The sequence below is a fragment of the Cataglyphis hispanica genome, chromosome 10, assembly GCF_021464435.1.
Source record: "Cataglyphis hispanica isolate Lineage 1 chromosome 10, ULB_Chis1_1.0, whole genome shotgun sequence".
NCBI lineage: Eukaryota > Metazoa > Arthropoda > Insecta > Hymenoptera > Formicidae > Cataglyphis > Cataglyphis hispanica.
The window spans coordinates 5,551,310-5,579,065 of NC_065963.1; the positions used below are offsets into that span (position 1 = coordinate 5,551,310).

Consider the following 27,756-nt stretch of genomic DNA (forward strand, 5'->3'; position numbering starts at 1 on the left):
TTTTAAAACAATACGAGAATATTTATCCAAATAATCTGCAATATATTGGAAAATTGTTTTATTATTTATTGTTTCAATAAAATACAGTATAGTACAGTATAGTATAGTTATAACAAATAATAAAGTGATATTTTATAATTGTATTTACACAAATTCTGTCTCATAGTTTTTCGCCCACGATAAATAATATTCTATTTTTTTTAAACACAAAAGTATATTTTTTTTCGAGAGATTAATTTCGCTATCACGTCTATGTGGAAATCTTTTTGTAAATTCTTGATTGCTCTTTTCACTTTTATGTATTGAAATTTCTTTCTTGGCTGCTGTTAATAATCTATGAAGTTCCGAGAGCGCCACGGATATATAAAGAGTTTTCATTTCAGAACCTGGTCCTTGCAAAATCGAAGCGCCCGCTTCTTTTAACGCCGTTAAACATTCTTCATTTTGAGGCAACCAGTCAACCTATACATTTATTAATAGCATATTATTATATGAACTAATGCAATGTATATAAATTACTTACACTTTTGACATTTTTTATAACAGATTCAATTGCTGAGTCTACATCTTTGAAGACTTCATTATTTCTCATATTTGCACATATAGTCAGAAAGACGTTTGCAGCATCTTCGGCGCAACTTAGATAATCTCCAATATAATAGAGAGCTATATACGCATAAGCGTATATCACATTTGTCACATTGAAATATACACAAGGGGATGCTTTCTGAATACAAGCAATCAAATTTAATCAAATTTACTACTCTATCACTACTCTAACTATGCAAACTTATTGATACCAATGAATTTTACCTGCAATTCATTAAATAATGGTACATCTATTAAAGTAGGATATTTTAAATCATTGTAAGCATTCATAGTATTCTCTTCAATAGGTTGAATTAATTTTTTTTCAATACGATGAGTCCACCATGGTATCCATTTGGGCAGCAATTTTTCTGCTTCTCCATTCTTTAATAATGCTTCAAATTCTTGCTTTTCTGCCTCTGATAAGGCTGACCAAAGTTCATTCGGATCTTCAAAATTAACATTCTCCAATCTGCTTTCTAAATCGAGAAGCTAAAACATACATTTGAGAATAAAAATTTATTAGATTATGGAATAGATCACTCAAGTTATTGGTTTCATTTACCTCTTGCTCATCATCTGAATCCAATGGACAATCCTTGTCGTCAATATTGCTCTCATCAAAATCTTCTCTTAAAATATCATCTTCTACATCTGCTTCATGTACCCTTTTGAGGATTTCTATCATTTTTTGCCTAGCAGCTGGATCATTTTCCTGAGATTTTAATTCATCCTCGATACACTTTCTGTAAAAACTCTCGGAGCAATCTGTATGTGCGTCTGATTTATAACACTCGGTCCCACAATAGCCTATGCCACATCGCGGACAGGTATACAACCGTGTGCGTTTGTTACATCTAATATTAAGAAAATACATAAATAATGAAAATTTAAAAAAAATCAGATTTATAATATAATCGGTGTTTGCAAAGTTACATTTAATTTTAACGACTTTGCAATTATTTCGAATACTTTTTTTTACAAGTTACATTGCAGTCAAATATTTATCAAAGAATTTCACTTACAATTCACAGATATTAGCGGCTGAACTCGGACCGGGAGATTCCATCATTTTAAATCTTTCTATTAGGATTTTATTATTACAAAACAGTTATGTTTTGATGTTTTGATTATCTAACGAAGTCTTTACCGATGCATTGTGTAGCTTAAAAGTATCTTTCTACCACGCAGCAAGATGTCGCGCTTTATCCTGTCAATTATCCCGCGTTTTTTATCGAATATATGTGCAAAATTATTTGAAATTCAGAGAAAATATGGTATGAATTTGTTTTATTTTGCACTTTGGACTTCAACAATTATCGATCTTGCGCATAAAACGCAATCATGTCGCATTCCGTGCACAAGAGTTATTAGCATAATCTCCGCGATCATTTTATGTATCATTATTTTTCCTCATTTTCTCGTCATGTATAATTTATGATTTGTACAATGTACATAAAATACTACGCAATATCTATACGTGATAAGAACACCGCGTTATCTTTAGTGCATGTCGACTTAGCATAATCTGATCATCTATTGACAATCAGCTGATCCACGTGCGCGTTTTCATTGGCGCTCTCGAGCGAGTTGCAACAAAAGCAAACGGAAAGCAGCGCAATGAATCATTCCGAGCCCAACGGTCGTCAACAGACGTCGGTTTTCCATTCAAAGCTTTGTTTCGAGATAGTCTTTCTTTTCTTTCTTTCGCAATACTGTACAACTTGCGAAAAAAACACTTGCACTAATAAAAGATAATTTCGCTTATTACCGGTTATTATCAATTGTGTTTTACATCAAATTAGTGTGAGTGATAACTCAGATGCAGTTATTATATCGTAATCTTTTAATCTAAATCGTTTCGTTAACGAGGCCACGGACTTGTTTATCGCGAAGAACGAAGTTGCGAATACCAGGTGCATACATATTATATATATATAAATTATCTTTTATTCGACTACGTATATATCTCGCGATATAACTCATTCGCGGCGACCGTGTGATACGATCGTGCCGGCAATATTAATTATAGCTTTCGCGAGGTGTGCGTGCTACATCGAGGAATTCGATCGACATTCCGAGAATTTCCGCTTTCTCGCTTATCTCTTCTTGAGCGTGCCAGCGGTTTCAATAGACTCCCGATAGTGTATTCGATAATATATATCGAGGAACAACCTAAAAGCTTTCGACATGGGGTTGGGCGCCGAACACAAGGTATTTACTATAGTACTTTTTTGTATACTGCATTTTATATGCTTATACTCTCTTTTGGAAAAAGTTTACGTAAACTTTCGATATCAACATGATAACATTGAAATTAATTCGCAATACAAAAAAATGCTTGTAGACTTGAGGGTTTTCATTCGTTATATTTAACCTATATATTCGATATCCCTGAAATATATTATTTATATATTATTTATATATGGTTTGTGTATGTGTGTACATACGCGATTACTAATCGAAATTAATCAAAGCAGTCTAGACGAATTTTATTGCGTTCCGATAGATTTCTTATCAATTTTCGCTTATCTATCTCGTATGTTGCACAATGTTATGTCGATGATGCTCATTAATTTATTTTTATGTACAATATTTCTATTTTCGCGTTATATACATGCGTCGTAATAATGTTTGAAGATCAAAAAAAGTAAAATCTGTATTTATACCCATTTATCAACAAGTACGATCGCAAATATTTAGTAAACAGAATGGCGCGTAAGTCGTGATAACCGCTAAAAGAAATTGACTTATCAGCAAAGAAATGCGCAATATATTCATGTAAATTAAGCAAAATTGCATTTTGTATATTTACTAAATAAACTATTTTAATTTTAATCCCATTTTTTCTCCTATTTCCTTTCCTTCTAATCTAATATTCCTTGAATATGGATATGCGTAAACATGTAGGTTTTCATATCCAAAATACAATTTGTCGAATACCATTTGAGATCCACTGGTCAGTAATGTGACGTCAGATAACATCGTGACGCATGCGGTTTTTCTCTGAAAACAGCAAATGAGTTCGATATTATGTATACATGACTTTTGGCATAATCTTTAATCGTTCCGTTTTTCATTCCATTTATAATTATCATGAATTCGCGAGCTCATCTTTAGCTGAACAAATAATTTTGAAAATCATATTGCATCACTTTCTCGTTTAATTATTTTTGCCACATTCCGTCATATATCAGGAGAGACTATGATTGAAATGATTTATCAATAGCCGGTGAGAGAAAATTATATTTTAACTGTCAAAAGAAAGAAAAGACATAATTAAGTACAATGCCCCAGAATTATTGTAAATTATATCTTTTATAATAGATGTCTGACAAGAATCCCGAGATGAGGGACACTGCCGCGAGAATTTGTCGAGATTACTTGCACGGTGTTTGGAAGTACGTTACAGCGCAAAATATTATTCTAAAACGTATCAGGTTTGTACTATTTTCATGTATAAAAGTACATTACGATACAATTTATATAATTCAATTGTAGATAAATTAATTTATATATAGTAATAAGATAAAATGACGAAGCTTCTTCATTATTACTTCCAGTGGTGGTCTTAGTAATTGGTTGTACAATATCCAACTCCCCGAAGGAACGATCCCGATTAGGGGGGAACCTCGACAAGTTTTGCTACGTTTATATGGACAAATACATGGAGAAAAAGCCTTGGAAGGACTCATCACAGAATCTGTTATCTTCACATTACTCTCTGAGAGAAGACTTGGTCCTAGGTTGCATGGAGTATTTCCTGGTGGTCGCATAGAGGAGTACATACCAGCCCGACCTTTACTCACAAAAGAATTGGCAGATTTTACTTTGAGTTCACTGATCGCAGAGAAAATAGGACAAATACATACAATGCAGATACCGATTAGCAAAGAACCTAACTGGATCTGGGACACAATGAATAACTGGCTTATTATAGCGACAGATATTCTCGAAAATATTGAAGATATTGATATTCAGCATTTAGATAATATTAATGCAATAAAATACATAAATTTAGAATATGAAATTAATTGGCTCAAGTAAGTAGAAAAAGTTTAGGGCTTATTAAGGAAATATTATGTGTATCAAGATTAAAATTTACCAATCTATTTGTCTAGAAATCTTGTGATGCAGCAAAAATATCCAGTTACATTCTGCCATAACGATATGCAGGAAGGCAATATACTTCTACGTCAAAATACGCGAAAGCCGGAATTAGTACTCATTGACTTCGAATATTGTTCCTATAACTATCGAGGATTTGATATCGCTAATCATTTTGCTGAATGGCAATATGACTACACAGCACCGGAATATCCTTTCTTTCACGAACGTCCCTCTGCTGGTCCTACAAAAGAACAAAAAGTAAGTTTGAAATGAGAAAAGAATTGGGCGATGATCTAGGTAAGATATTCTGATTATCTGTTCAATATGCTTCATTCAGCATTATCATATCATGAGTTTTTTTATAAACAGATAAAACCATTGAGAATATATAATGCTCGCAAATAAAAGATAGGTGTATTTATTGCAATGATATAAAATTCATAAGGGAAATTTTGTAGTTAACAAAAAAAAATTCGTAAAGCTTTACGCGATAATAACTTAATACCGAAATAGTTAATCTTTTCAACAATGTAGGAAAAAATTAATTTGTTTTTATTTTTTTTCATATTTATCAAACATTTATTTAATTTTATTTTAATTACAAAAATTGCAAATTTGATTAAGAAAATAGTATTTATTTTATATATTGAAATATAATGGGTAAATTATTGTCAGAATTTTGTAATTTATGCTTTACGATATAGTCTCTTCGGCTGCAAAAATCATATATTATTCGATACTGTGCCAGGAGATGCACAGCAGATAGAGTGTCAGCTTGGCGTGTGCTGCGTGTGTATATATTAGTTTCGCAGGACCGCAGTCCGTCAAGACAATGCTGATGCCTGCAATCAAAGAAAAAAATGGCCAGCAATCTGAATGACAATGTCTGTGCGATGGATCTCGACTTGTGGGTGCTCTACATTTGTGGAACAAGGGTACCACCATCTTGGCAACACCAATTCGCTCGTCTACACTTTATAGTACCTGTACACTCTCCTCACTCTAATCATTTCATAATCTGCGTACCCTCATGAATTGTTTCGGCAATAGTAAAAGTGCATTAATCTAGCATTGGAGCACTTTAACCAATGCGATTCTGTACGCATAATTAATATTTGCCAAATTAATAGCTGATTTTGTGAAAACGATTTATATTATAAATGTGTTGATTTGTCAAAATATTGGGGATTTATAATCGCGCGTGCGTTAAGTAAATAGGAAATATTTGTCTTAATTACACACACAAATATGAATAGGTACGAATAATTTAATAATGAATTATGATACATAAATAATAAATCATCTTTTTTTTAGATTTATATAAAAATTTACAAAATAAAAAAACCACGCAGAATTTCATATTTCTTTTTTTAATATACATTTCATATTATGTTAAATCATATATCATAAATTAATTCTTTTGTATTTTCTTCTTCAGATGCCTGTTATTTATGTCATTTGTTGGTAATGTTCAAATTCTAGTTCAGTTTGTTCATATTGCTATAACAATGTTTTGTGTATTTCATTATATATTATATAATTGTATGAACTACTTTTTTTGAGACAATCATTATTGGAATATTTTTGATGTGCAAACCGAGTCTATTTTAACAATTATTAAACAAATTGAAAAGTACAGGAGTAGAATAACTCTTTGTCCTTCCTCAATACATGGTTTTATAAATTAGCTTTTTCTTGACAGCTCAACTTCATAAGAGCCTACCTGAAAAAACTGGGGAAAGAAGGATCTGTGGAGGAGCATCATATCATGATGGAAATAAGAGTATTCTCGTTAGCTAGTCATCTGTTCTGGGGTCTTTGGAGCATCGTAAATGCAAAAATTTCACAGATTCCATTCGGATATTGGGTATGTATAGATGTAAAAAAATAGATGTTTTGATACATACTTTAAATATATTAAAAATAAAAAAAATATATATAAGAATCTTTAAGCATATATTTTATATTATCATTCTTCTATCTTGCTTTTCTGACTAGTTTCAATTAAGTAATAGATCTATTTAAATGTAAATATCGGATTTCGTGTTTCAGGATTATGCTGCCTCCAGATTGAAGAATTATATGTATCTGAAAGAGAAGATTCTTGCCTCTGGTCCGACTTTGGATGGAAACTTGAAAAGAAAATCCAAAGATATAGATTGAAAGAACAAGATTGAGAAGAAAGAAGATACATTTACAATCTATATATAATACTTTGCTCCATAAATAGGTAGCTTTCTTCGCTTTGTCAAATCCAACTCATGGCATTGATACAACCTTGGTGAGCAATAAGTAACTCTTTTAACAGAGTATTCGAAATCGCAAAATAATGTACTCTGCTGCTTTCACAAACATATAAGTGCATTTTTTGAAGAATACACGATATGAACATATGGAGCAGATCAAGAGTAACGGAAAGTAAACGGAAAGTCAACCATGTGATATAGAATAAGCATGTACTCAAACGTTTCGTTTAGTATTCTTAATAGCATTTGTCAAATCTTAATGCGCTTCTATCAAAAATAAGAAGCGAAGTACTTAAATGTACTTCATCATTTTTATTTGCAATATTCTTTTAGATAAATGAGAAAACACTATTTTTTTTTTATAAGGAAAGTTAAAAATGACAAGGCTGAATGTACAAAAACATGTCAAATTGTGAGAGTCTGTCATTTGTAAATGTACGTTTAAACAAAAAACTTTTTATATATTTATTGTAAGAGACTATATCTCCCAAATTGTTTTTTGTTAATCATATTTGTGTTCGTTTAAATCTATTACGTATAAATTATACTTGTAAATAGAATTAGAGAAATATCCGCCAATTTTACTTGAAATTATGCAACTCGTGTATTATAATTAAGTATAAATACTTAATATTGTATAGAGAAAGTATGCAGCATTCAACATTCACATTACTGAAATTTATCTATATAAAATGCACCAACTAGAAAAATGTATTTTCACGAATTTTCAAATATAATGTTTACTTTTTTGTTTCTATTGTGAGTTTGTCATCTTATACCTTTAACTTGCTTAATATAAATATTTCTTATAAATATTACAACTTGCCTTTTTGCATAACAGGAAAAAAATTATATTACATAGAGGACTTTGCATGTAAATGCAAATATTATGAAATAATTTTTCATATTTATTGACAGTATGTTAGGAAACTGATTTTATAATTATAAGTGCGTGAATCTCAATGTTCCTGTAATATAACAGATTAATAATAAGATGACCCGCAACAAATCCTTCTCAAAGAGTGAGAATCTCAGAGGCCCTAGATTCCAAAAGTTTCTCCATTGAACTAACATCTTTGCACCATCCATCAAGACGTTGTACCATTCCGGCAATTTGGCTGCGATCTAGAACGCGTGGCTGTACCCAAGTCATATTGACGGTACCTGCTACCTGATCTATGGCACCTCGAACGAGACCCTGAGCGAGAGCTTTCATCACTAACAACTCCACTTCACCGAGAGGCAGACGCGTCTCCTGCGAGATCTCCGTAAATGTCAGCTGTCTGTATAAACATTATCGTGGAATGTCCATTTAACAAGAAATTAAATAAATAATCATTTAATTCTCAAAGCTTTTATAGCATTGTATACATCAAAATGAATGAATTATACGCACCGATTGTTGGCTTGCCGTTTGAAAGTCATTTCCATGAGGCATAGCAGGGAGATCTTTTGTCTTAATTTTAATTCCTGCGCAGCTAGATCAGCCACTTTGCTCCATTGTGGCTTCAATCTCTCCAACGCGACAATATCACCAGCATTAAAGGCTTGCAACAAATCAACGAGCCAATTGTTGGGTGTGCCCTTTAACGATCCTAGGACTGGATGTGCCAACAGTTCCCCAAGATTATAAACACCTTCGCCTAAGAGTGCTGCTAGACCAAGAAAGAAGGCGTGCTGTTCTTGCTCTTGCCTGCTCAAGCTGCTCAATTCAATGCAACCTAGATATCTTAATGATAAAACAGTTATTAAGTAAGGATGATTTAGTTAATTATAATTGATCATAGAAAAGTTTTTCAATTCACAAAAATTGAACAATTCACAATAAGCTAATACAAATTATACATAAGTGTACCTTAATGCGGTACGATAATACTCTGCATGTTTGCCTTGTAATCTATATAGCCGGCTGGCTAAAAGGTAAAAACGTCCATGAACTGTTGTAATGCCATCGGCATTATCTAGCATAGCTTCTACTTCTTCTATAATCTTTTTTGCTTGCTCTTGATTATTCAGTTTATCCAATAAAATCTGTCCTTTGAGAACCTTACACAGGGCAATAGCTTCATTGTTACTTTGGACTTTAGTTTCAGTTTTCTCTAAGAATTTAATTGCGTCTTGTTTGTCTTGAAATTGTTGTATAACATGTGCCAATATTTCCACCAATGACAATGGATTTATTCTTCACAAAAATAATTTAAAAAAATTTTAATAGCAAGTAAGAATAAAGAATGCACATAGTATGTAAATAACATAGTAAAGGATAAGAAAAAATAAAATCGTATAGTTATTTAAATGCGAAATGCGAAATAGATGTGACCAAAAATACTCACTTGCTTTCAAAGGTTGATAGGAAGTTAACATATAGTTGCACGAGATTATCTCCCTGCTGGAGTGTCGGATTCTTCACAAACGTTTCCAATTTCAGCGTCAGCTGATGCCAAAGCCTGCAAGTCACCGGAACCGACATGTCCATCTGTTATTTTTTTCGTCATAAAGTCTCGCTATAAGAAATAACATATATTCGTTTTACCTTTTACCGTACAGCTCTTCGAGCTGAGCCCATTCTGCGGCCAGTTCCTTGTCGGAAACATTTTGTTTCTGGCTAAGAAAAGTGTTCACATCTTTCACCGCCACGGACACCGCCATGTCTGATGACATGAGTGAGCGAGATAAAATAATCGCGATATTTATGGTTGCGCTCTCGATTTTTCAAGTGTGTTCTTTTTAGCTGCGCTTCAATATACAATTTGAACTCTAGATGAAATTATGGCGATATCGCATTATTGCCAACGAGTGGCATCTATGTCCATAAAATAAAAGATTTCTGTTCTGATTGGTCAATCAAATGCAAATAAAATAAGAACAATAAAGTATTTATAAAAAATAAAAATATATAGTAATAGTATTTTTTTTACAAAGTATGTCATAATTAAAAATCTATAATGCAGAGCAATGTTTTATAGTTATATCAATATTATGTAAATAATTTGATATAAAAATACATTTTTAAATAAAGATTATGCGGCACATTTTATTAATTGTGAAAAATGCATTTATCTACTCAAAATGATGCAAGCCATCAGGTATTTTTCTTGAATTATAAATTATATTTGATAAGTCAGAGTTTGATGCTATTTTCATCAAATTCGCTTAATTTTTAAAAAAGCTTGTTGCAAAATTAATATAATTAAACATCATAAGTCATTAATAAAAGATACAACGTAAGATCTCGGAATTTATTTTTGACACATTATATAAGCGATCAAAAGTATATAATCACACTAATATTTAAATAAAACATAATATATTTACAATTTTATATGACGCAGAGCAATCTGAAATTTGTGTCGAAACTATGAGTGAACATTTTACCGTGCACGGACGATTATATTTAATAACGGTGACTGACTGTTCCATCTTACAATTATTTTCTTAGTAACTAATATATAACATTGGTTTAATATTCTTCTTATATATTATACATTATATATAATATTTGATGAAGTACATGTATCTACAACTTTATACTAATATAATTGTAATATGGAGACCTAAATATTTGAAAAAGATATAATTTAAACATTTCTTATGAAATGGGGGACTCTAAAAACAAAACAATTGATGATTATGTTAATAGTTTTTTTCTTATTTCTTACAATAATCCTATCAGCGTTGAATCCAACGAATAGTTTTATTCCCTACAACTACTCGTTAAATTTCTATGATAATGTCATGATACTTGTACGTTTTCCTTGAAATTTAGTCTTTAATTGGTATTGTATGTTCATTATAAAGACACAAATTTACGATGGAGAGAGAGCAGCAACTCCAGGTAATACTTTACCCTCCAAAAGTTCTAGACTCGCACCACCACCAGTGCTCACATGACTCACTTTATCTTCCGTTTTCCACTTGGCTGCGCACGTCGCTGTATCTCCGCCTCCGATGATAGTGATCGTTCCTCGAGTTGTAGCTTCAACAACATTGTCCATCAAGCTCTTTGTGCCTTTGCTGAAGTTCTCAAACTCAAACACTCCCGCTGGACCATTCCATACTATAACTTTTGCTCTCTTAATGGGTTCTATATCAAAACAATATAATTAGTGATTTAACAATATAATTAATGATTTATGATAAATATTCGTATTATATTTATAATGTTAAAGATATATTTTATTTATATATTCATATATTGTATTCTCTAAAATATTATATATTGAATGTATGAATTGCTATAGTATTAAATAATATAAAAAACATCAGAGTCACCTGCAAACAAATCCCTGGATTTTGGGCCAATATCTAAACCCATCCATCCATCAGGTATACCATTCTCTACATTTGCAGCTCCCACTGTTGCATTCTCTGCAAACTTATCAGCGGTTACAAAATCTATTGGCAAGTGAATTTGGACATTGTTTTTTTTCGCTTTATCTAACAAATCATTCACAATTTTTGCGCCTTCTTCATCAAAAAGTGAATTTCCAATCTATAATCATAAACATGTCATCATAAAAATAAATATATTTAGTTATAAATATCACTATATTGTGTATAATTCTTGTTAAATGTTACATACTTTCATATCTTTGGACACTTTTAAGAATGTGTAGGCCATACCACCTCCAATAATCATTTCATTTACTTTGTCTAGCAAATTGTTAATTAATTGGATTTTATCAGCAATCTTAGCTCCTCCAAGTATAGCCAAAAATGGTCTTTCCGGATTATCTAAAGCTTTTGCAAAGTATTCCAGTTCTTTTTTCAATAGAAAACCACTTGCTCTTATGTCAAATCCATCTCCCATCATGGAACTATGAGCGCGATGAGCAGTTCCAAAGGCATCATTTATATATACATCTCCTAGTTTTCTTAAAGATGCTCTAAATTCTGTAACCTTATCTTTGTCAGCTTTAACCTACAATAAATCAATTTATTACTCCAGAACTCTATATTTTCATTGACATGTTTGAAAATTGTTAATTGGATTGAAGTAAGATTTAAATTTATGGAAAAAAATTTTCATACCTTACTTCCATCAGGACCTACTCCTTTGCCTTCTTCTTCAATGTGAAATCTCAAGTTTTCTAACAAAATAATAGTACCAGGTGTTGGATTGGCGCAAGCAGCTTCTATCTCAGGTCCAATACAATCGTTTAAAAACAAAATGTCTCTTCCTAACAGAGTTTTCAGTTCCTCAGCCACAGGTTTCAGTGTATATTTTTCATCCCTCTTCCCATCAGGTCGACCTAAGTGGGACATTAGAACAATCGACTTGGCTTTCTTGTCGATGGCATATTTTATAGTATCTAATGCAGCGACAATTCTTTGATTGTTCGTTATCTTTCCTTCTTTTAGCGGTACATTGAAGTCAACTCTGGAAAATCATTTTGTTATATTGTTATGAATATTATTTTTAACTTTTTTCTCGAGCTTAATTTTTTCTCATGGATCAAAATACATACCGTATAAGCACTCTTTTATCCGTTAATTCAACTTTATCAATGCTGAGCTTGTTGAGCGCCATAAGGATGTTTTTCTTTGTAACTCTATCTGCTGCAATATTTCTGAAGAGAAAGCGAAAATTATTGGGTGTAATGAGATTCGTTAAATCTTTATTAATGGGACAAGTAACGTCACGTAGTTGATTCCTCTTGGATAAATCTAACCACGGGAAAGACTTGAAATCGCGACGTATCGATGTTTCAAAGTCAAAGGAAGGTCGTCGAACGTGGCGACTCCCTGTAATTCTTCGCAATACACGATATATTCGATCTGACCGAATCGAAATCATAATGTTGCGTAGAATTACCGCAAATTGAGTTAAATTCACATACCCGTCTTTACATTATTTGTATTATACTATAATTTTTTTGTCAAAGGAAAAATTAAATAAAATATTACGATATTATATCTCTGTTACATATCGTTATGAGTTTTATAAATCATATTACGTCAGAAGTAAAGCTGACTGTCAATTTGAATACATTCTGCTTTACAAAAATTCTTTTTTTTTAATTTTATAAAAAAATTCATAAGCTCAGATTTTTTTTTTAAATAACGCGTATATTGAAATTAACCAATCATGTATGATAAAAACAAAAGTATGATGTAGTTGTAAACAGAACAAACCGTAAATCTCTTGAAAATCGATCTTTATTGCGCTAGAAAATTGGCGCGAAATAATGCCAATTTCTAAAGGTTATGTTCGTTATATTATATTAGTGATGATTAGTGATTAGATTTTTTTTAATGATTCAATCAATATCGTCGATAATGAAGGGCAAATGCTGAAAAAGGTGAATTCGGTGATACGTTGATGTAATAATTACGTGAGTGATTAAAAAAGATTCAGAAAAATTCGACAGGATGGAAATTAACAACTTACATCAAAACGATAAAATTGACAATGATGGTATTCATATTTATATCTATCTTCCTATATTTAGCATATTAACAGTATTCTATTTACTAGATAATTTATAGATTTAATAAGAATTAAGTTTGTACATTTTTATTTGAGACAATTCAAAAGTACTAAACTATATATATATTATGTCTGTCCCATATAGGCTTTACATAGATATATATTTTAACAATATTTCTATATTGAAATAAAAATGTACAAGTGATGTGTATACTTGCTTGTTGTTTTAGCAAAAGATAGCTGTACAAATCTGAAAAAATCGATTCCACTTGTAAATGAATTATTCCATGTACATTGTAAAGTTGGGGATGGCACATTTAGTTCTGTCTTTTTGGCAACTCTGAAGTCTTCTAATAGACATAAAAAGTTTGCATTGAAACATTTAATTCCCACTTGTCATCCTGAAAGAATCGAACGTGAATTACAATGTTTGCAACAGATAGGGTATGCAAAACAAATTTCAATCTGAAAGAAGAAATGTTATATAATTTTATATTAATTTACATTGACAAAAATAAATATAATTTATTTCAGAGGCAAAGATCATATTGTTGGCATAGACCTATGTTTAAGAAATCATGGTTCAGTAGTGTTTGTAATGCCATATATGAAGCATGATAAATTTTCAGTAAGTTTGTGATTTGCATTTAAGTTTGTAAAGTCTCAATTATATTAATAAAATTAAAAATACATTAAAAATGATTATAAATAATTAGGAATATGTCAAAGATATGACTGTAGAAGAAACAAAGGATTATATGAGAGCTTTATTAAGTGCTGTACGAAGAGTTCATCAGTTTAATATCATGCATAGAGATGTGAAACCTAGTAATTTTCTTTACAACCGTATGAATAGAAAGTAAATTTTAAATATCAGAATTCTTTTCTATAATTTCAAAAAAATATAATTATATATAATTAACATTTTTGTTTTTTTTTCTTACAGATATTTATTGGTAGACTTTGGGCTTGCACAGCAATATACTGAATTCAATGCAAAGAATTTGAAGACAACAAAAATAATAAATGAAGGAACGACTGAAATACAGAGCATGAAACGAAAGAGATCTGATGAAGTAATGTTTCATATGCAACTTGTCAAATGCTAACATCTCTTCTAAAAATAATCTCATGTTTCTTATTCCTTGTTGTTATAATATGTTTTAGAATAATTCAAGTTTTCAGCTTAATTCAAGTACAGCAAAGAAGAATGTGGATAATAAATGTAACTGTTTTGGGAAACCTAAAGTGTGCACACTATGTTTAACAAGACCACAGCAAACAGCACCTCGTGCTGGCACACCTGGGTTTCGTGCCCCTGAAGTTTTATTGAAACATCCATCACAAACTCCAGGTACTAAATAATGATATGATGGAGAACATAACGATTTTATATTTGTAACGACTGAAAAAAGAATAAAATTTTAGCAATTGATATTTGGGCTTGTGGTGTGATGATGCTATGCATACTCAGTGGTACACAAGTTTTTTTTCGTTCGCCCGATGACTGCACAGCTCTAGCGGAAATAACAACAATATTTGGATCTCGCAAAGTAGAACAATGTGCAGAAAAATTAGGTATGTTATTATGGTTATGATAAATAATTTCTTTTTCAGTTTATTCTATTTTACAGATTATGTTTATTTATTTTTATTTTTTTTGGCTTAGGTAAGAAAATTATTTTTAGTGAAAATTTACCAGGCATTGATATTATGTCTTTGTGCCTTAAGTTACGAAAAAGAAACAGAAGCATGATGTACGAAAATAGTATATGCAAGGTATATTTTATTTTTATACTTTAAATGACTTTTATTTAATGAAATTATGTAATATTATAAAGTGAAAAAAGTATAATTGGACACAATGATAACATTTTTGGCACTTCTATATTAAAAGATATCTAAATTATCACAAGTAGTAGAATAGCCACTCATTAATAGTGTTTTAATCTCTTTCCATTTCAAAATTATTAAAAATAATTGCTTTTGTAGTGAAAATAGAATGCTTGATTACATTTAGTTTTTACTTCTTTGCTCAAGTAATAAACAATATGTCTATGTTGTGACATTTGCAAATTAAAATAAAATTTTTTAAGGTGTTGCAAAATATTGAGTATCCCAAGGAAGCATATCAGCTTTTGACAAAACTTTTAGATCTAGATTATACAACACGTATCACTGCTGAACAGGCATTATCTCATCCATTTCTGAGTTTATGATATACTGATTCTTTTATGAAGCATGTTTCTAAAGATATTTAAAATCAAGAAAAGGAGAATATATTTTTTTTTATGCATAAGACGCATATATAAAGATGGATATTTTAGCATCTATATGTATATATCATATCCTTAAAATAACAACTTTAGTTACATGTTTTTGTTAAAGTTATTTTTTGAATTTTTTAAAATGAATTGTTGAAAATAAAGACTTTTCTTATGATTATATTTCAAAATATATAAATGAATTTTAATAAATTATATTAAATTATATAATTTTTCATTTCATTAGTATTAAGGTATGTAAATTTATGTGTCATCATTGTAATAAAGTATTCCCCACTGTCCAATTATAAATAATGCAAAAGAATTTCAACAATATTAGAATATATTCGAATAACAAGTGAAAAAACCGATTAGATTGCTTTATTTAAATGAATGATTATTTAAATGAAAGTAAAGCAGTAAGATAAAATCGTTTCCGTTTACAAATATATATAAACGTATGAGATAAATATGATATAGGTTAGAAACTATCTTGTCTATTTACCAAGTACCTTTCAACTTTGTTGTTACGAATAAAACATCCGGATTTTATATATTGATCAGTGAGCACAATCTTCACGAATCATGACTTTTAAGCTGTTTCTTGTTCGAAATATTTGCGGCAACCATAGCAAGGAAGAGGTTATTATTCTCCATGTGTAACACGCTGACACGAGCTAAAAATAATTGGAGTTAATTGGAGGTATCACTAAAATTCGAATCCGTATAATCTTATTAACTGTTCATTTTTACGTAATTCTGAAGGATTAATATCAATTTTCGATATCTTGTATTACGTCCATTTGTATAATTGCTTCAAACGTTTTTGAATTCTCGCGCCAAATTGTTCGAGAACTGCTCGGCGATTTTCGGTACATTTTATGCGACTTTTCAAAATTTATTGGATGAAATTCAAAGTTTCGATAAATTCACCAATGAGGTAGTTCAGTATATTCGCGTATTACTCCTGCAAAACTTGACCAATCAGGACAGGGAATTCTTGGCGCCTTTCATGACGATCGGTTCAAGATGCTACGCGCAAAATGTAACGGTTTCTTCTTCCTCTTTTCGCGCGTTGTGTTGTACAGAAGCGGAGATCGTGAATTCTGATAATATCCGTACAGGTAAGCCGACAAAAAAATAATTGAGCTAAATAGATGTGATTATTCGCAATAGCATTGTCTTTTATTATCGTTTGTTTAAAAATCTTGTTTAGAAGTTAATCACGGAGTATCTTATTTTGATTGAATAAAAACTCCGACTCAATTGGAATTAAATAAAATATTTATATTACTTTTTTATATAAAAATAGTACATATTAATATATTATTGCATTGAATACAAACAGCAATACTAATTAAAAAATCTACTCTAGTTAACAATTCTTCATTATTAGTATAATAATTGTATTTTTATATAGAGATAACAAAGTGATAAATAAGAATATAAAAATTTTACATTTTTGAAATTTATTACTAAATTTTATTACATGGGATATCTATATCGCATTTTTAAATCAACATTGTTTTTGCAATAATTGGAGACAAGAAACTATGTATATCTACATAGGATTCTTACTAAATAAAATAAATATCATTATGGGATTATTAGATATATGTATTTTTATATATATAAATAAACATATACATAACTTTACATAAATGTATATAATTTATAAATAATTTTTGATCTTCTTTAAGTTTTGTATTATATTTGTTTGTAATGCTGCAGATTTTAATAATCATCTTCAATTTTGTTAAATAATTAATATTATTATTTTAACTTCACCACAACATTGATTATAAATCAACAAATTATTAAATATATAATAAAATAAACAATACATATAATATAAATTTTTATATATTTTTAAATATATTAAATATACTTGAGTTTTTACGTTTAAGAATTTCATAGATTTTTGATAAAATTGATATAATATAATGTAATAGATATTTGTCTTTTAAAAAGTTGCACATATATTTTAATTTTGTTAAAACAGATGTATAATGTTTATAATGTTTAATAAGAATGAATTGCTTTTTTTTTCTACATCAGCATTCTCTTTTTATTTTGATAATTTTTACGCATACTTTATTTTTACTTATTTTTTGTGCCAGAAGCAAAGATATATGAAATTTCTTTGTTTACTCTGTTTAATCAATATATGTACCAAAAATAGTAAGAAATTAATTTTTTGTAAATAATTTTTGACATAAAAATTAATGTAAATTCTAATGTATATATATGTACATATATATGTACAGATATGACAACTACTGAGGGCGTGCAGATTATTAGTGAGGATCCTATAAATGACTTTGAGATCTTTTTCCAAACATCACCATGTATCGTTCAGTGCCAGGTCAACAATTTGTTCTGCAAGTAAGTTTAAAATATTATATAGCTATTTCTTTGTGTGTGTAAGTGTGATGATATGTTATGAACTTTGATACATAATTTTTCAACAAGAATATACAATAATTCAGATTGTACAACTCGCATAATTAATTTTTTATCAGCACCATTTTTATACTTTGGTATTAATTTAAATTTGTTAAACTCTTTTTTTAATAATCTTTATTTTAAGATGTAATGAACAAATTAAAAATTTGTGAAATCTGTGATTGCATATATTATCATACATTTTTAATAAACACAAATGTCATTTAACTTGATAAGCTTATGACATTTAGATTAGAATTAAGGTCAATATTCATATGATTTGCTTAATCGATGTGTTCAATATTACTAGTGCTTTCTGACGATTCGTTTTCATCGACGTTTTTCTTGATCAATTTCCATTCAGCAGCAACATCCAAAGCAGTGGATGCCAATTCTTTGATTTTGTTGTTTTCAACATTATTGTTTTTACTCAATGCCATCAATATTTCCATTATATCCGTTTCAATAAGTTTTGCAGCAACATCCTTTGTGCTTCTCATCATGTTCAATACGATTACGACTCCCCTATGTTGTACATCATGATTTGGATTGGCGAGTAAAAAGCGTAGAGACTCCAGCCAATCTTTCGAATCAAAGATCTTTTCGCAAGCTTTTTTGCTAGCTGATGTTAGCATCGCCAGAGCTCCAGCCGCTGCAATACTAGTATCTTGATCCTCATCTTCGCACAGTATTACAAGATACTTGATGCGGTCGTTTTCTTGTTCGTAATATCGGATTGTCTCCTCACACATTACCAAATTATTTATAACTTGCGTGGCCGCGCGCCTCAGCATGTCGTGCTCTTCGTACATATAGGCCTCGATCTTCTGGAATCCTCCTTCCTTCAGTATACGTTTTCGCACGATGTCATTGACACCAGCTAGATTGCACAGAGCCATTAGACTTTCGAAATTCTCGAGAGCAGAACACTCTGGATTCAGAAGATTTATGAATGGTCGAACGACCTCCATTATTCTCTGACCGGGAAAAGCGACCTCGGGATTTATCGTGATTCCTAAACGAGCCAGAGCTTGTGAGGCTTGCTTCTTTCCTTTATCTGTATTATCTAATGCTAATGGTAATAAAGCCTTCGCAGCACCCTGTTGAACGATTATTCCTCTCACTTCTTGTTGACTGCATATCGCATTAAAAACGCGCGCTATCAATTCCCTGCTATTTTGACTATCTGTTTTAGCAAGACTGACTAGAGCACTGGTTACACCAGCCTTGGCTAACGCGCATAATCTCTTATTTACAAAGTCGATATCATCTAATTCGTGTTCTTCGGGAATATGATGTTTTGCGAACTTTGCCAATTCAATCATTTCGGGTATGAGCTCTTGCTTGTCATAAGCGTTGCACAAGTTCACTAACGTTGTGACCACGCCATAGAGAATAGACTGATCGCCAGTTTTGGCAAGCTCAATCATAGCTTGAATGGCCTGTTGATCTTCTATTAATTTTTCCTTGACTTCGGCGTCAAAAGTAAGATATGATAGACCCTCTATAGCCCATTTTCTCATGTCTTTATCCTTCTTGGGATTAATCAAGAATCGTCTGCAGGCCTCGGCCAATTTTTTCGTTGCTCCGTCCGCAAACGGCCTGATAGTCGCATCTGTGCCTCCCGAACTTCCTAACTTACACAATCCCACTAATGCTCGGACGCGGATTGAGTCATCTTTAGATTGATATAGCTTCTTTAAAATATTTACACCTTGATTTATGATCGCGGTAGCCTTATCTTTTTTGGACGCGACGGCAACAATACATTCGCAAGCGACTTTCTGCTGCAATAGATCATCCGTCCCTGCCATAACGAGGATCATTTCTAAAATCCCTTCTTTAGCTACAATTGCATTTCCAACATCTGTCGGGCCCAATAATAAAGTCGTTATCGCAACTACTATACGAACCTGAAATAGTCAATTAATAATCCATTAATTTTTGTACATATTTTATGCAATACAGAAAACATAATTTTTTTTTAGAAATATCAAGATAGCTATCGTTTTCGAATATTTAATAATTAAAAATAAAAATCTTTGATAAACTAAGTTTCAGTACAGATGATAGTCACATGTATCAGTGAAATTAAAATGGAATTTGCTAATAATAATAGAATTTCAATTTGAAAGTTGCAAAGATGCTAAGAGAAAATTGAATTTAAGCAATCTTTCTCATTTTATTCCTATAAAAAAAAATTAGTTCCGAATTGGTCACAGAGAGTTGTGTTTAAAATGACATCCAACAATTCTATAAACATCCTATTATATAATTTAAATTACAAAAATTAAAAGTTATATAATGTCACAAAATACATACCTTAGATTCTATATCTGGTGTAAGTAATTTATCTTTAATAAATTCTTCAATGGCATTTCTAAATCGTTCCTTAGCAGCATCATAATACATGTTCTCATATATTCTAGCCAAACATACACTAGTTATAGTTCGTGTGGAAGATGTAATGTCCATTGAGGATTCATACTTGTATTCCTCCATTTCGCTGGCTACTTCCATCAATCTTTGTAAACCGCGAAGTTCGACCAACCGTTCAGCCCAGTCTAATGCAGTGTAATGAATATTACGCATAATAAGTTCTATTATTGCATCTCTTGCAAGACCTGTTATTGTTCTATTTGTTACACTATACAATAGACATGATAGAATTGTGTCTATTTCTTTTTTATGTGTCTCGCACAAAGTCTTGTCAGGTTTTGAATCGGGCTTATTGTCCATACCACTATAAGTATTCAATATAGTCTGAAAAAAAAAAAAAACAAGATAAATTTCCACTCATATATATAGAGATAGGAATGTTGAAACACATGAATTCAAGTACATGTTGGGGCATATGTGAAATACATATATGTTTTGATATAAATAAATTCATATATGAAGGCATTTTTGTTGTGTACAATAATAATATATCTTTGATTAGTATAATCACCTGTAAACAGTATTGAGATGCATTGACCCTCTCTGCAAGCTTACTGTTTATCATTTCCAAAAACCAAGGCAAACCGATATCTCTTATAATAGATTCAGTTCGATTAATATTATTTTTACATAATTCGCCTATAATACGGATCGCATTGCAGATTACTTCCTCGTCCTTTCCCACTTTCAAAAATTTTGTTATTTTAGATACACCTTTCTGTTTGAAAATCTCTTCTGCACCAGCCCTCTCGCGTGCAAGCACAAGTAAATTATTCATAGCAGTTTCACGCTTCTCTTTATCTATGCTCATGTCAAAGGCTAGATCTAGCATTTGTGATACCTATAATATAGTATATAAAATTAATTATATAAACAAATTGTATTTATTTATAACATAATTTATAATACAATATATTCCGAAGAAAGATTGAATAAATATACAACAAAAATAGCAAAAAACTTAAATCATATATATTATATATTGGCTAAATTAAAATTTTTACTAATTAAATGAAAAATATGTTACAATACATTCTATTTATATTAATTGGATAAAATTATTGAAGAGTGAATCAAATTAATAAATTTATTAACAATCATATACTTACTTTGGCACTAACACGTGACATTTCTTTATGTCGTTCTTGTACAATTTCATGTAAACGTGCTGCTATAGGCTGAATAGATTTATTATTGGGATCAGATAAAATAATATTTCTTGCATCTCGATATGCCTCTTCAAACCTCTGCAATGCTTCAAGTGCTTGACATCTACGAAATAAGGCCTTGGGATCATTAGAGCATATCTTTAATGCATTATCACAATCCTTGATCACTTTCTCATAATCAAGTAATTTTAAATAAGCGGCAGCTCGATTTTTATAATATATTGCTTTCTCAGCATTATCTTCCTTTACTAAGTTCAGTGCATTTGTATAGCAATCTACCGCCTCTGACCAGTTGCCTTTGTTAAACTCTTCGTTACCTTTCTCTTTCCACTCTTGTGCAGTCATATCTGATTTTGTCATTTTGCAAGATATCTCTATAACATAAAATATGTACTATTGTATTAAATACGAAAAGATTTTTAGGTTTATAATATGTAGTATATTATATATATTTTTCTCAAGTATGAAAAATAAAGATATACGAAATGCTAGTGGATCAAATACATAGTTAATTATACAATATATAACAACTAGAATATACAATATATAATAACTATACAAATTTATTACAATTTTTAGAATAATATTGAAAAGTCTGTACATAAATTATCAATTATTGCAATAATTTTTGTTATAAAAAGTTTGTAGTATTTTTGTTAAACATTAAGAGAAATAACAGATACACAAAAAGTAATGGAAGTTCTAATTTAAAATATACATACAATATATATTTTAAAATAATCTTTTACCTTTCGTAAAAAAGTTTTAGAAAGAACGAGCTTCTTTCTAAGAATACAGCACTGTATGTGATTCACCTTTTTTCTAAATTTTGTCACTGACGAGATTTAAGAGAGATAACTTTGCTTATCCTTACAATTAGAACTAGCTCGTATTATAAACGACGTAGAACTATCCAGACGCTTCGTGACACATTCGTGAAGGTTTATTTTCGGCAAAATGCCTTTGATGTATGTAAGTGGGAGCATTAGGTTAAAGATAGACCGAATGATGTTTCCGGTCTGTCGGCGTAATTTAATTATATTGCCGATCAAAGATTCGTATTCGATGCGACAATGACTCATAGCGACATTTATTTCTATACTTTTTGTTAATATTTTGCCATATCAATCATTTTTTTAATATGTTTACTAAAATATGTATTTTGAAAATCCTATGTTAAATAATAGCTCCTTGTAGTTACACTTTTTGTACTTATTTTTTTTTGTCCGTCCAAAATCCGAGGCGCATTTCCGAAGCGCAACAAGTGCAAATGAATCGAGCAGAATCTAATTGTGTCCTGCGATTGGCCGTCTCGATATTTTCGATATATCGATAGTGGCAATTGCGATTCTCGAACGCAGTCGTAAACGAAACACGGAACGCGCGCGTCTTTTTTTATTTTTCCACAAAATATATTTTATTATAAGAATTTGCGTAGTGTTTAATGTATGAATAATTTTATTGGATATAACCTCCATATTTTTCTTCGAATGACGTAATAATATATGGACTAATGCGTCGATATATTATCAGACTTTTCACAAGCGCGATAATTGTACGCTCTTCACATCAGATGGCGCAGTCGTTACGATTCGCCGACCAGTCTTATGTCGGTTCACCAGTGCTCGGTGCGTTGTGATATATTGGGTTTTCTCGTATATTGATATGACAATTCAGAGATTGCGACTATCGGTAAGAAAAGTGTCAGATTGTTGTATTTATTACGGAGTCCGTATTACATCCGTGTTAACGCGTTTCCGCCTGTTCGTTTGCAAGTATAACTTCGCGAGGGTTCGAGTGTACTTCGATTCGTTCTACAATCATCCCATTCGCAAGCTGTCGAATCAGTCGCTTCTCCTCGACAAACGTAAGTAACTTGTCATTTCAGTTTCAATCGAGAACAAAATGTCAATTATCAGATGCGCGAGTGGCCGATATTAGGTGCTGCGCGAACCTAACCTAACTTAACCGGCCGCGAATGTAACCGCGCGCTTCTCATCGGAGCAGCAGTTTGCGTCGCATGCGCGCGTTTCGTTTTTGCGTGTACGAAGGGAAAAAAGGGTCGTGTGTATACAAACATGCGTAAGTACGACGCGATTCATTATGAGCGTTATATTTGTCTGACTCTGGTCGGCGCTCGTATCTTCTAAACGATACCATAAGTGCTCTCCCTTCCTTCTCTCCCACCCTTTTCTTCTCGTTACACGGGCCATGTGGTCGGGGACACGTGCGCTCGTCACGTATGAATGAAACGTCATTCGTGCGAGTTTGTCCCGGATGTCTCATCATCCCCATCGATCGAGAGCTCACGGCGATTGCGTCTGGTTCGTCCCGCGCCGAAATGATTAATCGCGATTCCGTCGTCGAGCGAGATAAAACCACGGCGTCCGTCACGCTTTGATATTGAGGCGCAGTGATTAATCGCGGGGGATGGTGGTGATGACTCGGAGAGGGAGAAGGACAAACTGTCGTTGGCAGTAGTATGTATATGTATATATATGTAATGTATCGCGTGGTGCACGAACGCGATGCATATTCATGATGTAAAGACATTCTGGCGGGGGTGATATAACAAGAATGACGAATCTCATACCTTGTACGTGCCAACATATATTCGGCGTTTTGAAACATTCGCGTTTGTTACATCGCGATGCACGATAGCGTTTTTATCATCTCAACTCGTTCTTCATTTCTCTTTCCGTTTTTAACACGCCTCGTGCGAATTCCAATGTACTTTGCAAAGCTTAAATAGAGATTGCAGATTGATTGATTTCCACTCTGTGCTGCAAAAATGAAGATTGATCTCTTAATCGAAATTTTTTAGTAAAAAAATATTTCTATGTTGGAAGCGCATATCACTGAAAGTATTTGAAAAATAAAAAATTTCTCATAAAAGAAAAAACTAAAATAATTTTTTTACAGCTTCCAGCAATCGTGTATCTGAATTGCCGCCTGGACGAATCGGAATCGCGAACGATCGTGCTGACACGATTATTAAGACCGAGCGGACGCGCACACCCGTGTCGGACACATTGACCGACACGTCTATCGACATGGTGGAGACAACCGTGCCGACTCAGGCTGCCGATGGACAAACGCAATTTGGTAACGCACGTCATCTCGATCCGTCCGACAGTATTTTTGTCTTCAAAAATACGTTGTCGGATTACGAGGAGCCGCCGTCCGATGAGGAGGTGAGTACATCATCTCGATTTTTACTGCTATCGCTTCGCAAATTGCGATAGCTTCTTGCTTGATGAGAGAGAGAGAGAGAGAGAGAGAGAGAGAGAGAGAGAAATGGCGAGGTCGCAAAAACGAAACGTCAATATATTTTTTAGATGTGTCGCAAACGCACTTGTCGTTTCCCGGCATCAATTAAATAATATTTTCCTAAAAAAAAAATTGTGTGTATTTCGTCTTCTGATATTGCGAAATACGAGTACATTGAAATCGATATATCATTTATTTTCCAGTACATGCGAAGATAGAATTTCCACATGGCAATATGCGGAATTTTCAAACGAGTCGGAATCTACCGTTTTAATTTGTCGGCTAATAAATACCGTATTAATTCGTTTCATCGCACTTGGTTTAAATTATAACTGGCCGTTTACTAATTCTCGAATTAACGCCGAAGTATTTGATATATCACTTAACTATAAATCGGGATTGCACTTTTATTTTTTTCTCTATTACAAAACAAATATTAAATAAATTATAAATAAATAAATAATTTTAATATGTATACATTTTTTTTTGTTTCATTATAATCGATTATAATTTGGAGCGTATGCTGTCTTTCCCAATATGCAATTTGTTTGGACAGACAGAATTGGTTTTGATTGATTTTGAACAACTATTAAGGAAACACACATGTACATTAGCTTTTCTTAATTTAACCAGAAACATTTGTTTTAACAAGATTATCAAATCTCTAACATAAATGGAACGTACATATAAATTAAATTTTTTACACGTTTGCTGTTGCATTTATCTGATTTAATGTATACATTGACGATGTGCGTGACGTAAAAGTTATATGAGAGGTGCGAAAAAACCGCGTGATGCTATAATATATTTGGCAAATAATGGCCTACGTGTGCAATGTGTGTTGACGATTGCCATGCAGAAGCCTTGGAGACTGGCTTTGGATCGATGTTGGGCCGTTGTTACAAAACGAGGAACGATAAAAATACGGGGGACAATTTTTAAAGCACGACTTTACGGTCGATCACATGGCGGTGAATTAAATTATTCCGCTCCACATTTTTCTTTCAGTCGCAAGGGACACTCGTGCGTTCTTTCTCTCCTCCCCTTTTTCTCTTTCTCTTTTTGATGCAGTAAAGATACCGGCGCATTGCAAGTTGCAACCCGTTTAATACCTGATTGCTTTCCGCTCTGCATACGAGACGTACCTCTCGTTCTCGGCGAGAGATCTTTGACAAAATATATATTATTTAAAACTATCTGTTTCACATACATAATCGCTCGTTTTTGAAATATGTTTCCGATACACAAGCGGTAAATCATAACTGAATTATCACCGTGATAAATTCTATTTATTTAACGGTGATGCACAAAAGATTAAATTGTCATGTAAAATTATCGCGAATTATCCGATTATCTCGCTTTCCGAAACGGATATAGCATATAAATAAGGAGGGAAGGGGATTTATACTTTATATAGATAAAATATATTAATTGGTTAAATATATTAAGTGGTTAATTTTGTACATTTTCGAGTTAAATATGCATGTCGTTAAAAGGTCGTTAAACAGGTCGTTTGAATAACATTTGCTCGGGAATTTTCACAAAAGAGGACTCACGATGGCCAACAGACAAGGATCTTATAAATCATTTCGTTACATTGTCGATTTTGAGCGATTCGTGCATAATGTATAATGCTTTCGTCGTGTTAGGTCGTACACTCTCCGTGTACTAGGGATACCTTATAGAATATCCATAGTATATCTTGGTATTTGGTCGCGTGTCGCCCGCGAGCACCATCATGCCGCATAGTCCGATAGAGCCAAGATAAAATGTTGCAGGTGGCACCCATACAATGTGTCGTAACGTGGTGTTATTTCCGAAAATATTCTGTTCGAGTTGCGAGTTATACGAAAAAATAGAAATAACCATCCGAGATAGTGATGGGTTCGTGTGCGTGGGAAGTGAGTACAAGTCCGATAAGAATAATCAGGCAGGTGTGTGTATGCGCGCGAAACCGTTCAAGAATATTCAGGAAAATTATGCGGAGTTGGTCGCGCTAACAGCCTTGTGCATTTAATTAACATTAAATTAAAATTGAGATTAATGAAATGTTGAAATTAAAATTGAAGATTTTGCTTTTGTAAATTATAATTGTTGACTTTAATAACGAATACCCTTTGCGAGATACAATTTCTAGCATCACGCGTTGACATTAAAACATAGAAAATAATTAATATCGCGTAATCTAATTAACGCGTGTACGTAGGAGTGGCAAGAGTGGCAAGAGTGGATAATTGTAAGAGCGCTGAGGAACGAAGTGAAATTACGACGCGAGGTCGAAGAGAGGGACGAAATGTTGAAACGGAGAATGAAAGACGGAAAGAGATGTATAACGGTGAAAACGATCAATCACTCGAGAGGACCAGAATGGTTGTGCCACACGGCTGCAAATAACACCTCGCGTGTATGCGTGTGTGCGGGCCAAAAGCATCGCAACGGAACGTATTACGAGTTACTGCTCTCGGCTGTTTCTCGTCACGGCGCCGAACGTGAAATGTACTGTCCCTTTTTTTCTTTTTTCCTCCCTTTAACAGCTCTTTAAATTTTCTCATTAGGCTTACGCACGCGAGCGATTCTTTTTGCGGCAATGGTGAAAAAATCGTCATTTTTTTAACTAGAAAAAGTTTTTTTTGTAATGTGTTATTTTGTATCATTTTTATTTCAAAAATTAAAAATAGTAACTTAAATAATTTATAATTCAAAATCTTATTATTTTTACTTTAGATGATCTATATGTACCTTTACATATAGTATATTTGGTTACTTTGCGCAATACGATTCTTTTGAATTTGATT

General features: G+C 32.1%; 7 protein-coding genes across 16 annotated transcripts in view; 3 read left to right on the forward strand and 4 right to left on the reverse strand.

The window, feature by feature from the left end:
* Positions 1–43: 43 nt before the first annotated feature.
* Positions 44–2,061, reverse strand: LOC126852500 (zinc finger HIT domain-containing protein 2). The gene is made up of 5 exons (XM_050597339.1): positions 1,614–2,061; positions 1,154–1,445; positions 814–1,080; positions 524–727; positions 44–462 (listed from the first exon to the last, which is right to left on the reverse strand). The coding sequence occupies exons 1-5, from the start codon at positions 1,658–1,660 to the stop codon at positions 145–147; spliced, it is 1,128 nt and encodes a 375-aa protein (XP_050453296.1). The 5' UTR covers positions 1,661–2,061; the 3' UTR covers positions 44–144.
* A 150-nt stretch (positions 2,062–2,211) lies between these two features.
* On the forward strand, positions 2,212–7,701 carry LOC126852499 (choline/ethanolamine kinase). 5 transcript variants are annotated; one of them, XM_050597336.1, is made up of 7 exons: positions 2,214–2,504; positions 2,621–2,802; positions 3,916–4,028; positions 4,152–4,631; positions 4,710–4,956; positions 6,401–6,565; positions 6,751–7,701. In XM_050597336.1, the coding sequence occupies exons 2-7, from the start codon at positions 2,779–2,781 to the stop codon at positions 6,859–6,861; spliced, it is 1,140 nt and encodes a 379-aa protein (XP_050453293.1). In that variant the 5' UTR covers positions 2,214–2,504; positions 2,621–2,778; the 3' UTR covers positions 6,862–7,701. The 5 variants fall into 5 exon arrangements, 4 of the variants coding, with proteins under 4 accessions (XP_050453295.1, XP_050453293.1, XP_050453292.1 ...); XR_007687831.1 differs by lacking the exon at positions 6,751–7,701 and adding an exon at positions 5,403–5,633 and having other exon boundaries at positions 2,212–2,802; positions 6,401–6,541; XM_050597335.1 differs by having other exon boundaries at positions 2,214–2,802.
* Positions 7,702–7,831: 130 nt separating this feature from the next.
* On the reverse strand, positions 7,832–9,639 carry LOC126852498 (26S proteasome non-ATPase regulatory subunit 13). Its single transcript, XM_050597334.1, has 5 exons — positions 9,478–9,639; positions 9,278–9,391; positions 8,800–9,126; positions 8,341–8,673; positions 7,832–8,227 (listed from the first exon to the last, which is right to left on the reverse strand). Exons 1-5 carry the CDS (start codon positions 9,603–9,605, stop codon positions 7,960–7,962), a joined length of 1,170 nt encoding a protein of 389 aa, XP_050453291.1. The 5' UTR covers positions 9,606–9,639; the 3' UTR covers positions 7,832–7,959.
* A 530-nt stretch (positions 9,640–10,169) lies between these two features.
* LOC126852427 (phosphoglycerate kinase) lies at positions 10,170–13,719 on the reverse strand. Of its 2 annotated transcripts, XM_050597240.1 has the most exons (6): positions 13,593–13,719; positions 12,413–12,514; positions 11,976–12,324; positions 11,527–11,865; positions 11,217–11,436; positions 10,170–11,028 (listed from the first exon to the last, which is right to left on the reverse strand). In XM_050597240.1, the coding sequence occupies exons 2-6, from the start codon at positions 12,472–12,474 to the stop codon at positions 10,751–10,753; spliced, it is 1,248 nt and encodes a 415-aa protein (XP_050453197.1). In that variant the 5' UTR covers positions 12,475–12,514; positions 13,593–13,719; the 3' UTR covers positions 10,170–10,750. The 2 variants fall into 2 exon arrangements, with proteins under 2 accessions (XP_050453197.1, XP_050453195.1); XM_050597238.1 differs by lacking the exon at positions 13,593–13,719 and having other exon boundaries at positions 12,413–12,769.
* Positions 13,086–16,135, forward strand: LOC126852430 (cell division cycle 7-related protein kinase-like). Of its 2 annotated transcripts, XM_050597243.1 has the most exons (9): positions 13,086–13,362; positions 13,605–13,818; positions 13,909–14,002; positions 14,091–14,233; positions 14,321–14,450; positions 14,542–14,728; positions 14,803–14,952; positions 15,044–15,153; positions 15,471–16,135. In XM_050597243.1, the coding sequence occupies exons 1-9, from the start codon at positions 13,317–13,319 to the stop codon at positions 15,591–15,593; spliced, it is 1,197 nt and encodes a 398-aa protein (XP_050453200.1). In that variant the 5' UTR covers positions 13,086–13,316; the 3' UTR covers positions 15,594–16,135. The 2 variants fall into 2 exon arrangements, with proteins under 2 accessions (XP_050453200.1, XP_050453201.1); XM_050597244.1 differs by lacking the exon at positions 15,044–15,153.
* A 1,757-nt stretch (positions 16,136–17,892) lies between these two features.
* Positions 17,893–22,801, reverse strand: LOC126852422 (protein unc-45 homolog B). Its single transcript, XM_050597227.1, has 6 exons — positions 22,441–22,801; positions 21,632–22,065; positions 21,034–21,363; positions 20,406–20,846; positions 18,391–19,996; positions 17,893–18,017 (listed from the first exon to the last, which is right to left on the reverse strand). The coding sequence occupies exons 2-6, from the start codon at positions 22,049–22,051 to the stop codon at positions 17,980–17,982; spliced, it is 2,835 nt and encodes a 944-aa protein (XP_050453184.1). The 5' UTR covers positions 22,052–22,065; positions 22,441–22,801; the 3' UTR covers positions 17,893–17,979.
* LOC126852423 (pseudouridylate synthase RPUSD2-like) overlaps positions 17,914–27,756 on the forward strand; it is a 113,280-nt gene continuing 103,437 nt past the window's right edge. Inside the window, exons 1-3 of one of the 4 annotated variants that reach the window (XM_050597229.1) lie at positions 23,342–23,383; positions 23,468–23,558; positions 24,614–24,885. In XM_050597229.1, coding sequence (XP_050453186.1) covers positions 23,357–23,383; positions 23,468–23,558; positions 24,614–24,885 — 390 coding nt within the window. In that variant the 5' untranslated portion in view covers positions 23,342–23,356. Of the gene's footprint in view, positions 18,024–23,341; positions 23,559–23,754; positions 23,774–24,613; positions 24,886–27,756 lie in introns of those variants that run through there. The other 3 variants (XM_050597230.1, XM_050597228.1, XM_050597231.1) reach the window with 3 other exon arrangements.

Coding starts and splice junctions, on each gene's coding strand:
- LOC126852427 (XM_050597238.1), bottom strand. CDS start 12,741: ATGATTTCGATTCGGTCAGATCGAATATATCGTGTATTGCGAAGAATT. Junction 12,325..12,412: donor GATAAAAGAGTGCTTATACG/GTATGTATTTTG, acceptor ATGATTTTCCAG/AGTTGACTTCAATGTACCGC. Junction 11,866..11,975: donor TAGGTCCTGATGGAAGTAAG/GTATGAAAATTT, acceptor GATTTATTGTAG/GTTAAAGCTGACAAAGATAA.
- LOC126852498 (XM_050597334.1), bottom strand. CDS start 9,605: ATGTCATCAGACATGGCGGTGTCCGTGGCGGTGAAAGATGTGAACACT. Junction 9,127..9,277: donor CTATCAACCTTTGAAAGCAA/GTGAGTATTTTT, acceptor ATTTTTGTGAAG/AATAAATCCATTGTCATTGG. Junction 8,674..8,799: donor TATTATCGTACCGCATTAAG/GTACACTTATGT, acceptor TTTATCATTAAG/ATATCTAGGTTGCATTGAAT.
- LOC126852499 (XM_050597335.1), top strand. CDS start 2,779: ATGGGGTTGGGCGCCGAACACAAG. Junction 4,957..6,400: donor GTCCTACAAAAGAACAAAAA/GTAAGTTTGAAA, acceptor TTTTCTTGACAG/CTCAACTTCATAAGAGCCTA. Junction 6,566..6,750: donor AGATTCCATTCGGATATTGG/GTATGTATAGAT, acceptor TTCGTGTTTCAG/GATTATGCTGCCTCCAGATT.
- LOC126852500 (XM_050597339.1), bottom strand. CDS start 1,660: ATGATGGAATCTCCCGGTCCGAGTTCAGCCGCTAATATCTGTGAATT. Junction 1,081..1,153: donor ATTCAGATGATGAGCAAGAG/GTAAATGAAACC, acceptor TGTATGTTTTAG/CTTCTCGATTTAGAAAGCAG. Junction 463..523: donor TTATAAAAAATGTCAAAAGT/GTAAGTAATTTA, acceptor ATAAATGTATAG/GTTGACTGGTTGCCTCAAAA.
- LOC126852430 (XM_050597243.1), top strand. CDS start 13,317: ATGGAAATTAACAACTTACATCAAAACGATAAAATTGACAATGATG. Junction 13,819..13,908: donor CAATGTTTGCAACAGATAGG/GTATGCAAAACA, acceptor AATTTATTTCAG/AGGCAAAGATCATATTGTTG. Junction 14,729..14,802: donor ACATCCATCACAAACTCCAG/GTACTAAATAAT, acceptor ATAAAATTTTAG/CAATTGATATTTGGGCTTGT.
- LOC126852422 (XM_050597227.1), bottom strand. CDS start 22,051: ATGACAAAATCAGATATGACTGCACAAGAGTGGAAAGAGAAAGGTAAC. Junction 21,364..21,631: donor TGTCACGTGTTAGTGCCAAA/GTAAGTATATGA, acceptor ACTATATTATAG/GTATCACAAATGCTAGATCT. Junction 18,018..18,390: donor CGAATCGTCAGAAAGCACTA/GTAATATTGAAC, acceptor ACTTACTTGCAG/AACAAATTGTTGACCTGGCA.